Source organism: Carassius auratus, unplaced genomic scaffold, assembly GCF_003368295.1.
Source record: "Carassius auratus strain Wakin unplaced genomic scaffold, ASM336829v1 scaf_tig00214575, whole genome shotgun sequence".
NCBI lineage: Eukaryota > Metazoa > Chordata > Actinopteri > Cypriniformes > Cyprinidae > Carassius > Carassius auratus.
In genome coordinates this window covers 142,767-155,748 of record NW_020527719.1, presented here as the reverse complement: position 1 = coordinate 155,748, position 12,982 = coordinate 142,767, and the positions used below count along the sequence as shown (strand labels likewise).

Below are 12,982 nucleotides of genomic sequence, written 5' to 3'. Positions count from 1 at the left end.
TGCATAAATTAAGAAGTCTTTAAGCTTCAGAAAAGAATTAGGTAACACTTTAGAATAAGGCTCCATTGGTTAATGTATTAATTAACATGAACAAACAATGAACAATACATTTATTACTGTATTTATTAATCTTTGTTAATGTTAGTTAATGGAAATACAGTTATTCATTGGTAGTTCATGCTAATTCACACTGCATTAACCAACGAGCACAACTTTTGATTTGAATAATGCATTAGTAAATCTTGAAATTAACATTAACCAAGATTAATAAATGCTGAAGGATTGTTTTTGGGTAGTTCATGTTAACTAAAGTAGTTAACTAACATCAACTAATTGGACCTTTTTCTAAAGTGTTACCAAGAATTAAAGTAATTGTTTTTTGTTTTTCCGTGTCTATATTAAACTGTAGAACATCGCAAAATTAGTTTTGTCCAGTCTCTAATTATAAGAGCCATTTGGTGGAAAGTGTTTCTTGTTGCTCATGTGAGAGATAGTTCATGGATAATAACAAACTTTTATGGGAGAGATGAAAACACAAAGCAACCATTAGGGAGAACTGTAAGTCAGTGAAGAATCTGAAGCTTTCAGCAATGCTAAATTTATCCATATTATCACAGGAGAGGAGTGCTCTTATAACTTTTAAAGCATAAGAGAACAATCAAGGGCTCTGTCGGTTGAACATTTTATGCTTCACAGACATTTCTAGTCCATTAGACATTTTACACACATTATGTTCTGAGATTTGAGACATTTAGGGTAAAATGTCAAAGGAAAAGAATAGCTTTAAAATGCTATTACAATTAACTTAGTTGGATCTTTCCAACAAAGAATGTTAGCAGCATAAAATCAGTTCGACATTTTTAAAACTTAATTTTATTATGAATTCTGTAGATTTAATGTCATACATAAAGGTGAAGGAGCAGGAAGCAGTGATTTGAGGTTTAAAATGTCTTGATGAATTTGTTCATTACAAACTTGCAGCTTTTGGCTTGATGAGAACTGGTATCGTGTGGATTATTGGAAGGTTTTTATCAGCTGTTTGGACTCTCATTTTGACGGCACCCATTCACTGCAGAGGATCCATTGGTGACCAAGCGATGTAATGCTACATTTCTCTAAATCTGTTCTGATGAAGAAACAAACTCATCTGCATCTTGGATGGCCTAGGTTTGAGTAAAGTTTCCGCAAATTTTCATTTTTGGGTGAACTATTCCTTTAACGACTGCTCACTGCTAATTGTGTTTTGTTCATAAAAAAAATTATATGTAATAAATAAAGTATTTCTCCCATAACATGTTTTATGTAGAGATGTGATTTTTTTTTTTAAATGTAAGTGAAAGGAAAGGAAAAGAAAGAAAGAAAGACAGAAATAAAGACAGAAAGAATGCATGCATGCATTCATTGTATAACTTTACATTTATTTAAAAAAAAAACATGGAGCATGTTCTTGGAAAACGTTTCTTATTTTCAGACAATTACAGTTCTTAAGTAAATTTACTAATGTAATTCAATATAATATAATTTGAATGCATTGTTTTTACAGATTTAAATCAGCCAAATTTATTTTTAAATATTCATACAAATAAAATACATTACTTTTCTAAAATTCACACCAATGTGGATATTTTTGACAGTGATAAGGTAAACATAAATGTTAAAAATAAATCTAACAATAATTTACTTTGGAATCAAAGCGCATTTTTTTGAATAAAAACATCAATAGTTGCATCAGAAGTGGAGTCATTATGTGACATCAGTAACTTACATTGTAAGTGTCTTGACAGCACAGATGAACTGCGTTATCATATCATAATTTAAGATTATTTTTCCCTGAGTTCTACAGTACCTATTTTTAGTAAATGTTTAGTTGTTGACAGCAAACAGTGACAGCCTTTCTTATCCAGAGTCTTAAGTTATGAAAGTTACAGTATGTTTTCATAATACAATGAACCCTTTTATCTCAAAAGATTAAGAAAATTATCCCTATAAATATATTACAGAACTATCGTCCAAATTAAGGCATTGGCAATGTTTGTGTGTGTGTGTGAAATGATCTGCACTGGCTTTAAAACAACAGTCAGAAACATCCAACCAGTGAAGAGAGAGATGGACAGATGTCAGTCCTTCAGTATTTGTTCTAAAGTTGAGAGAAGGTTCCTGAGTCCGTACATGTAGCTCTCATCCGGACTGTCGCTTTGAAATACATGAGCAAAATCGATCATCTTCACCTCCACTGCCTCCTCCTGTCCAAACTGCTTCTTATCCCCCATTCCAATTTCCTTAGCTTTCTTTTCTTCACTTCCTCCATGTTTTCCGTTGGTGTTCCCCTCAATGTTGTGGCACAATGGATGACTGTGTGTTAAACTGCTCTGAAAGCTCAAAGCCTTGCTCTGTGGCTCCCCCTGCTGATGTCCTGTTGCTGGATCAGCTGGCTTGTGTTTGGATGTATTGATTGTGTGAGGAGAGCCCTCATACACCAGCAGCAGAGAGCTGGCGTAGAAATGCAGCTGGGTCTGGCTCTCAAACCAGCGGAGAATGCGGCGGATTTTGGAGATGATGAGAGAAACTGCATGCCTCTGTAGTTCTTGACCATTGTGGAAGAATCTGCTCAGGCCTAAGGGAATAAAAATTCACAGATTCGACTTCATGATCAACGTGAACCACTATTTCATCTTTAGCATTATTATAAACATAGTTCACATTTTTACCAATTCTAATAATGTGTAAAATCTATCAATCTATCTTTCTATCTATTTATTTATCTATCTGGATAAAAGAAGAACTAAAGAAGAAACCCCAATATAAAACCACAATTAAAAATTAAAATGTTATACAATTAAAAATATATAATAATAATTATTATTATTATATTAATAATAAAAAATATATTATTATTATTATTATTTGTTGTTGTTGTTTCTTTGTTTACTTGCTCTCCAAACCTGGAAATCACTATTTAAATAATGATTACATTTAAAATAAATAAATAAAATGGTTAGATCCCTGTGCATAATAATAAGAATTATTATTGTTGTTGTTTGATTGTTTCAAAGCCTGGAAATCACAATTAAAAACACAGCAACAACAAAGGAAGAAAAGAAAGAAAGAAAGAAAAAGAAAGAAAGCAATTCCATACACATAACATTAAAGTAATAATAATAATAATAAAGTTGGAGTCAGACCATTTTTTAAAGTGTCCTTTCTGAGACTGCGCCCATAGAACTGGTCATGAGTGATGTAACTGTCTGAGTGGATCTGGTACACCTGAGGTGAGAAGACGAGAAAAAGATCAGAGGAGATCCATCACAAGCCCTGCAATAAAGAGAAACATAAAAGAAGCTCGGTTTCAAAACAACAGGCCTGCCTTGAAGTCTAGAAATGAGCTTTAGCTAAATACACCGCACAGACAGATATTAGGTCAAACAGTTGAATCTTCATTGTGCCTGTGAGGCCTTAAAATGCTTTCTACATAGGCATCTCACTAGGTTTCGAACAGCTCTGGAGAGACTGGCATGCATTCAGACTTAAAACTGTGATGAGTCTCCCTGAACGGATCCTTCCACACTACAAAACAAATGAAACAAACAGAAACAAGCAACAGAGAGAGAGGGGAGAGGAAGGGGAGGGTGACAGTAGCTGGCAAATACTTCCCAACCTTGAGACACTGAAACCAATTAGGTGCAAAGAAACAAGAACACGCAGAAAGCAGAGAGAGAAGATGATTTACTGAGAGGCTGGAGGATGGAAACACTGAACCGGAAGAGAGATGGAGGCATCACACCTAGTGGAACTTATAAGGCTGCAAAAAACATCAATAGTAAAATGCATATGTAATTTCTTTATCCTAATAATTTGATTGTCTTATTAATCCTGAGAGTACTGTCTCTCTTTACTGTAAGAAAAATGCTGCAGTCAATCAGAACATGTTTGATTAAAGCTGTGCAGAGCAGGATTTCATGGTGGGCGGAGCTATTCAGTGTGACATCATTGCAAAATCTCCTTTCAGCTGTAATTTATAATTGATAATATTTATCATATTTAGTTTCAGATTAACAGGGCATGGATGTTAAAGCTGGCAACACCTACTGGCCATTAGAAACATCGTGATTAACCAGGTCAGGGCTTTTCCAAGTTTTGATGCCTATGGCCCACAAATATGACATTTTTAATGAAGTATTTATTTTTATAGAACTTTTAGGAATAAATATTTTTTCAAAAGTGGTTTTACAAAGATTATTAGCAACAGCGGCAAGGACAATCTTCCTAGAAAGACACAAGTGCTGTCTATTCAAGCAAATTTGTATTATAACACCTATAATTCAGTGATAAGTGCATCAGAACCAGACGATGCTGAATTAATTTGATCTGTCTCTTCTCCTGTGACCTTCTTCACAGCCAGTGCAGATGAGGTGTAGAAAGCAAAAGCAGAGGAGTGTGTGCACTGAGCGCTGGTTTCATCACAATCTTATCATCAAATGTCTTATCAGTATTCCTCAGAGGTAATTAACTAAGTGTCCGGATAAGCTTTGAATATTGATCAAGCCTTACAAGACAGCATACGGGGATTTCTGTTGTGCAGCACTGACACCGAACCTTCAGAGGCCTCACTTGGGTGATCTGAAGCTTCATATTTGTCTTTATGAAGCCTCACAGTTTGTATTTAAAAAATCAGATAACAAGAGGAGGATACAGAGATAAAACAGCAGAAAAATGGGAGATCCTGCATAATGAGAATATGGAAAGTTAATAAATCACACACACGCTGTCTCACCCTCATGCCCAATAACAGGAACCCGATCTCTTCCATCAGAGGATACTTGCTAATCTGCTCTTCACGTTTTTCTTTTGATGCAAATGGGTCATAACTTCTCCTCCCGATCTTCACATCCATGATGCAGGGCCGTAAGAACCTCCGCGTAACATCCTCCAGTTTCAGATACAGCTCTGAGAAAAAAGGAGAGAAGAGTTCTGAGAGTACTTTCACACTAGAGTTTTTGTGAACCCAAATGACAGAAATACATAATAATAATTTTTTGGGAACATTTTTATGCCTTTGCAATTAAACAATTGGTTTAAAACACTATTGATCTTTAGTCAACAAGATGGTGCCGCAAATGGCAGCCAAGACGCAATTCTTCTGATGTTTCTGTTTGTTTGTTCTGTTTTTTTGTTTTTTTTTTCATTCTTCTTCTATAAGAACAAATTCCTTAACATTAAGGAATACATCCCAGAAACTTTTTTTCAGTTTTTTGTTTATTCAAACGTTTTGCTGGACATTCTAGTCAAAGGTACAGCTTTGTTGTTCAAATGCACTTACAGACACAGAAGGAAACGCTCCAGTGCTCTGGTTTCGAACAGCGCTCCCAAGCATTCATCTCGCAAATGTCCATTCCCTTTTCAACAAAACGGATTAACAACTTCTCGCCCACACCAACAAGGTCTTTTCAAACTGCTGCACTGCTCTTCAATGAAACCTGGCTGAGTGAAGTCATTATGAATAAATTTGCTTCATCTGCTGGGCTAAAAGCTGTTCAAATAGGGAAATCGAGATGTGGTGGATCGTGTTTCTACATCTACTAAAGTTGGTGTTCAGATATAACACCGATATATCGCCAAGGCCTATACGTTTTTCTGCTTGGCAAATGTTTTTGAGGTGGGACTTTTATTTTGATGGCGCTAAGAAAGGCAGCACCTGAGCGCACACTGACAGTGCTCACACTCTCTCTCATTTACTGTCGTTGTTAACAGTTCTATTTAATATGGATAGAAGTCTGTCTAGTAATCTGATAGAACGGTTAAACAAAGGAATTAATCAGTGCTTTAAGTGGCCCAAAAGAGATGCCGGTACTCTAATATAGCCACACAAAAAAAATATTTTCTTAACAACAACTATATTGAAGTGCTTTTATATACAGCAGTCAACAGGCAGCCTTAATAATAATTCATTTTATTAGTTTGTGGATTTGCTTGAGCTAGAAAGAACTACTGAACATAAATAAAATGTGCAAAAGGATTTTGAAAAAATACCCTTAGAAAGAGCTACTACATTACTGCATTCAAACTTCGACTTTCTTTCGCGTTCCCCAAACTGACTCAAATGATTCGCGATCTCACTCCGAACTCCCGAACTGACTCAAATGATTCGCGATCCCCAAACTGACTCAAATGATTCGCGAACCCGCTTTGAACTCCCGAACTTACTCAAATGATTCGCCAACCCGATACGAACTTTCGAAGTGATTCAAATGATCCGCGAAGCCGCTCCGAACTCCCGAATTGATTCAAATGATTTGCGATCCCCAAACTGACTCAATGATTCGCGAACCCGCTCCGAACTCCCGAACTTACTCAAATGATTCGGGATCCCGCTCGAACTCCCGAACTGATTCAAATGATTTGCGATCCCCTAGCTGACTCAATGATTCGCGATCCCGCTCCGAACTCCCAAACTGACTCAAGTGATTCGCGAACCCGCTCCGATTTCTCGAACTGATTCAAATGATCCGCGAAGCTGCTCCGAACTGACTCAAATGATTCGCGATCCTGCTACGAACTCCCAAACTGCTTCAAATGATTCACGCTCCATACTCCGAACTGGGAAGAATTAGGAAGCGTGCATTGTGAAGGGCGCCCTGAAAAGCGGCAGTGAAGGCAAAGGATTAAAACCTCTATTAAAAAAGATGTCCAAATGAACGTACCAGTACACTAAAAGCGGTGGTGGTACACTCAAGAGCTATATTTGGAAGTGGCGGTACTGAGTACCTGTGCATACCGGCTAATTTAAAGCACTGGAATTAATGTATACAAAAAGTATTATAACGATTGCTTTTATATTATTAGCAATATAAGCAAATACACATTTATTTCATTAAAACAAATCTTTGAATGACTAATGAATATTTAATTTCACAAATCTTGCAAACTTAGTCGAATCCAGCTGTGAGATCTTGTGAAGTATGTACATTATTTTTATCCAGCATGATCGCGTGTTCTCTGAGTGACGTTCGGCCCATGTTAATTGAATGCTTTAAACTTTAAACGTGATTTCAAATTATGCTGGCTTTATGCAGTCGCATAAATGCATAAACCTAGCTTTATTTATTTATGTTGTATTTTTTCACTGTGTGCTGTTTGTAAAATGAGTGTTACCTTGGTTTTATTTGAAAAATATGATTCCCAATGCATTAGAAAAACATTACATTTTCTCTATAAAAGCAGAGAAAATATATATATTCAATATATAGTCTCTTTTGAAATTTTTCATTTTAAAACAACTGTATATATATATATATATAACAATTTAATTTTTTCCTGTGATGATAGATCTGAATTTTGTTGTACTGATCAATTTTATGTAAACTGTGATTTATCTATTTATTTACTTGCCAGAATAATTTGACGAATAAAAAATTAAAAAGAACAACATTTATTTGAAATTTTTTTGTTTGTTTGTTACACTGTTAAAGATACAGGTTGTAGGACCTGCCACGAGACGGCGCACTACCAAAACAATAACAATCGCGTGGTTTGATGACGCTATGAAGGAGCGTGGAATGATGGGATTTGTGTCTTCTACCCAACTGCTGACGGCCATCAATCAGACGGAAAGATAAATCATGGATTTAACGCGAGTTCATTGATTTGCGCAAGTAGACTGCATACAAAGTCAATGCAAAGACGCGATCAGACTATGGATCAGACGCGATGCCCCGTGTTTGGCGTGAAAACGAGTAAAACACAAGAGAGATCGGCATCTCTTTCTAGTTGAAGTTTGTCGCGAAGCTACTTCCGCATTTGTCCACAACACTGTTGTCATGTGGTTTCTACGTCAGTAAAGGCGGTAACAAAGGGTAACTAACGTCATCGGCAGGCGACTGCACGGCCCCGTGTCACTGTTTAGAATGGGAATTATCTCATGATTTACAAGTAGTTGAAAACATCAGAGATATTTTTAGTAATCAGCTGGACAAAATATATAACACTAGCCTAGTGGTTTTTGTATATTCTACTGCAAATATCTTACAAGTTGTACCTTAAAGGTTTTTACTGTCATTTTTCTATTATTAAGTATTAACTTAGTTTAGAATAATAATTGTATTGCCTCCAACTTTTGAGAAATATAATATTTTAGATTAGATATTATATTAAGGAACATTTTAAAAAGTAAATTAATATAAAAAATGTTGATTATTCCTTTGAGGTTGGGCTATTGAAAATGTTTGCAGGGCAAGTAGAAATATAACCTACATGCCTGACTGCATCTTCAGAAAATAAACGTTACTCTTCAGTCTAACAATAAAACATCTTTAACCTGTTAAACAAACCTAAATTTTTATAATTCATGACTGAAAACATTTTGTAACATGATTTTGATGTGCCATTTACATGGTAATGCAATGTCTGATTTTATAATGCGTTTTAAAGGATGAATTTTGAAATTTTATGTTTTCAAGTGACTTCTGATGATTTCTAAAATGTGATAGAGAAAAAGGCAAAGAGGAAGTCTTTTTTTTAAACAAAAGTCAAAACTCCTTTTGTAATGTAGATTTCTGAGGGTGCACTCTTGTCATAAATTAATCTATTACTTTTCCTACATAATTGTTTTACAAAAAATATTGTTAAACTATATATTTGGGAGTCTTAGACCTTTACAACGATATATAGTTTGTCAAGATTAGATTAGATTTGATTGTAATATAGTATAGTCAACGTAGGCGTCCCCGTATACGGGACGGGGTGACAATTAACAGGTTAAAAAGCAGTGATGAATTCATGAATGATTTTAAACACTGAAGCTAGAGATGTTTTAGAGGCGAAATGACAATATGTCAACAGATACGCCTCGATGACCAGTCAGTTATTTCTGACAAGTTCTTTCTCAGTACTGTCGGCTGACACAATGATTTATGGCGTGTCATTACCGGGATGGTCACACACTAACACAAGAGAGCAGACAGAACGGCAGTGTAAAGTCCAATACTGATCAACTGAACACTCCTTTAAAGTACATAGACTATACACAGACTAAACAAACACATCACCCACAAAGCGCATGTACTTTGGACACATGGCAACTCCCATAATGAGGCAAAAAATATGATTACATAAGCATCTTTATGAGCTTCCAAAGAACATACCACTGCTGGATGACATCCCACACCACATACCAAACCATCTATCAATTATTAACTTATTAGTTACCCCCTAAACTCATCAAACACAGATAACACTAACTAGAGCGAACGACCTTCAAACTGGACTGCTAAATGAACAGTTTTAATGAACATGATTGCGGAGTACAACCAGGACTGACAAAATATGTCATTGAATCGCATCTGACCTTATTTACTTTCCTCATCAATCATCTTGGTCTTATTGTGCATATTATTTCAAATAGTGTCAAATCTTTGCCTTTGTAATCTTATCAGAATGTAACAGCACACTCCACCCCTGATGAATATCCTGTTTTATTCTTAAATCCATAAGATTATGGAAGTAAAATGGTTTGCAGATGTTGTTTCAAATTCACTATCCATATATGATCAATACTGGGTTTCCTTAGCTAATAATGTTCTCTCAGATTTATGAAATAACAGTCTTCCAATAACGCTAAGAGAAAGCTTGAGTTCAAGGTTTTCTGGTTTGTAATAAGGTTCTTAAATAGTTCATGGAACATTTTTTTGTTGTTGTTTGTTTGTTTAAATAATCTTTTTTGTTTTTTAGATGCGCATTTTGAATGTTTTTTTTTTTTTTACATTCAAAATGCGCATCTAAAAAGCAAAAAAGATTTCATTAGCAAAGCATAGAACATAATTTGTTTACTGGGTTGTTGTTCTATCTCACCATGTGACTCTCGTGGCATCCATGTGCCATAAAACTTGGGAAGATGTTGTTGCAAATCCAATAGCCTTTTATCTGTACAGTCCTTAGCAAATACCTGCAAACATGTGAAAAAAAATACATTCAAATAATGTTTTCATAACATTCTTAGAACATATTTTTATTAGCTGGGTATACTCTTTCATTTTGACACTCTCAAAGAGTGAATTTTTATCGAAAACAAGGAGTTAATATTAATTGAAAACAGTTGTTTTACTTATTTTTTTTGGAAAGTGGAATCATTTTTTTAGGGGTCCTTTTATGAATGGAAAGTTCAAAAGAACAGCATTTATTTAAAATAGAAATATTTAGTTTTATAATGTTAGAAATGGCTTCACTGCCACTTTTGGTCAATTTAATGCATCCTTAGTGAATAAAAGTAGCTAAAGGAATAGTAGTAGTGTAAAGAGTGAAAGACATTGTAATTCATTCATTTAAATGGAAATTTACAGTTAAGTTATTTTGGCTTGCAGTTGTTTTTAGTTTTTATGGTTTAGATGTTTGTCCCTCTGACATTATTTGCATGTGAAGACTACCGCTGTATATATTCTGTACTGCTTACAGTGATGTGGATTCTTCTTAGTTACCTGTGTGTAGAAGTTCATCTCTCGCGGGCCTCTCGGAGGAGCTTGTAGCTGTTTCAGGATCGTTCCATCAGGATGCTGCAGAACACCTGTGCAATTCCAGAGACGCAAACACTGAAAACCTGCTAACACTTCATCATCATGACAACTGTGGATATTTTGAGTGGGAAAGCTTTTATGAAAGCCAGGAAAACATTTGAGAAATGTTTTTCTAACGAGAAAATAAGCCAGTTTGAAACTTCATGAGGGTAGTTAGTACTGAATCTGAGGGTGAACTATTCCTTTAACACAAGAAAAGACAAAGCACTGACTGCTGACAATCTGACAGTCCATCAGATAACAGCTCACATCTCATTCATTCAGAAAATCCCCATGACACATAAGAGTTACTACAACAGAGGAAATGATGTCATCTGACTGTTGGCAGAAGCAAATTAATACATTTATTCCATGTTAAACAAGTGACAAATCCTCGGACCCTTTAATAAACTATAATTAGTTCTCTTACATGATATATTGCCCAACTCAACCTTGCAAGCCTGTTAGGAAAAAAACCCAGTGAAAGACCTCCACAGCAGACAACTGAATTTGCTCTCATTAAAATGTACTGAAGAAATGTGTAAAGATTCATATCATATTGCAAAGGATAAAGTCTCATATATAGGATTAGGAAAGTCAATTAAAGAAAATCTTTTAGGCTTTTACATTTCCTATAGATCACACTGAGATTCTCTTTTTATCCCAACATTATTCCAGAATAATTCTACAAAAGACTCTAAATTAGAAAGTTCAGTTTATCCAGTAGGATGCCATTTCATTCTGATATGATTTAGTGATCTCTTTAGGATTGGTTAACAGATTATGGAAGAAATATGTCCTGTATAAACTTTTTGATAGGTGTTCATCCTAATTCAATCCAAACAGTATGGTACACACAATAGTTCAAACTATTAACATTCCTTCATTATTCCTTTTAAATTCCATTTAATATAAATATCCCACTGTCACTGTAAACATAAGGTTTTCTTAAAATAAAAAAGGAAGATTCAATGAAGAGTTTCAGAAGAACTGACCAGTGTTATTGATTCCGCATTTATGTCCAGCCACTTGATGAGAAAAGGGCACGCATCCATCCACCTGCTTTACTAACCCGTTCTTATTATTTTTATTTTCCAGTTTTTCCAGCGTTCGAGATGATGAGTCCATGATCTGACCATCTGCAGACATGTTCAACTTCAACTTATCCAAGTTTGACGGAAGCTGGCAAAACCTCTGTTAATCATTTTCCATATCTGACAGTTATTCTAAAAGAACATAAAAGTGTTCATTAAAACTCGAAATGTCTCTTTCTTCTGAGCAGCTGCGCTTCTGGAGCCTCGAATGTTTTGTTCATTTACTCGCATATGTGTCCGTAGTTTAAATCTACACTAGAGCGCGACGCGTGGTTCGGGGATGGTTCGTGACGTGAACACAGAGTTTACCAATCAGAGATGGCATTCGTGCGCGACGCGTCTCTTGTGACGTGAACACGCGTTCCACCAATCCAAGTTCAGCTGCTCTACTCGTTTTCATGTTCTATTTACTACAAACTTAATTTGTGAACGAACGACAGTACAGGTATTTCATGAATCATCCCTTATTCCTAATAAACATAGAGTCTTAATTATTGTCCAACTTCCCTGTAAACCCCTTTGGCCTATAATCTAACAGAATCTACAATTTAACAAAATACACAGACAAGGTACATTCATCTTTTTGAAAAAATTAAATAGATTTATTTTAACACACTTTCTGATGTTTAACCAAATACTTTGTTATGCATCTTGTCCTCCTGAACAATTACACGCATGTGCAGTATGATCAGCTCATCGGTTCTCAAATCGGAAGCGTCTGACAGAAATGGTTCTCGGTTCAGTTATTTATTTATTTATTTATTATTATTATTATTATTAAACAATACAAACATTAAAACATTAGGACAGTACACTTAAAATCAAAGACAATATATATATATATATATATATATATATATATATATATATATATATATATATATATATATATATATATATATATATAGACCCACAGTGTACTGGTGATCCGAAACCGATACAACCGGTTCTTGTCTCGAGAACGAGAACCGCTCCAGGGCGTGTACGTTCTTTATCTGGCTCGGCTCGGTGTTCATCTTCAGTTCTCTCTTCACAGCAGTTCAGTGTACTGTTTGAGTACATGAATTACTCCGGGATATTGGTTTATTTTGACTCAGATGGAGTGTCAGAGACGTTAAAAAAAGTTTCACAATTCAGTTCGATTCGGTGAACTGGGTCAACCGGTTCATTAAGAAGAACCGGTTAAATCGAACCGGACGCAATCTATTAATGGTTCTTACAAAAGAACTCACACTTGAAATTCTGTTTTTAAATGACGTAAGGTCACTATCAATAATTTAATTTCATTCAAGCGACACAAACTAAACTGCTGAGCGTTTCATTAAAGTTTTACTCTGAATCCTGTGC

At 35.2% G+C, this 12,982-nt stretch overlaps 1 protein-coding gene across 1 annotated transcript; it reads right to left on the bottom strand.

Annotated features, from left to right (window-relative positions):
* Positions 1–1,706: 1,706 nt before the first annotated feature.
* On the bottom strand, positions 1,707–11,911 carry LOC113092381 (inositol polyphosphate multikinase-like). The gene is made up of 6 exons (XM_026257971.1): positions 11,537–11,911; positions 10,467–10,552; positions 9,844–9,937; positions 4,772–4,944; positions 3,183–3,264; positions 1,707–2,614 (listed from the first exon to the last, which is right to left on the bottom strand). The coding sequence occupies exons 1-6, from the start codon at positions 11,688–11,690 to the stop codon at positions 2,118–2,120; spliced, it is 1,086 nt and encodes a 361-aa protein (XP_026113756.1). The 5' UTR covers positions 11,691–11,911; the 3' UTR covers positions 1,707–2,117.
* Positions 11,912–12,982: the final 1,071 nt, after the last annotated feature.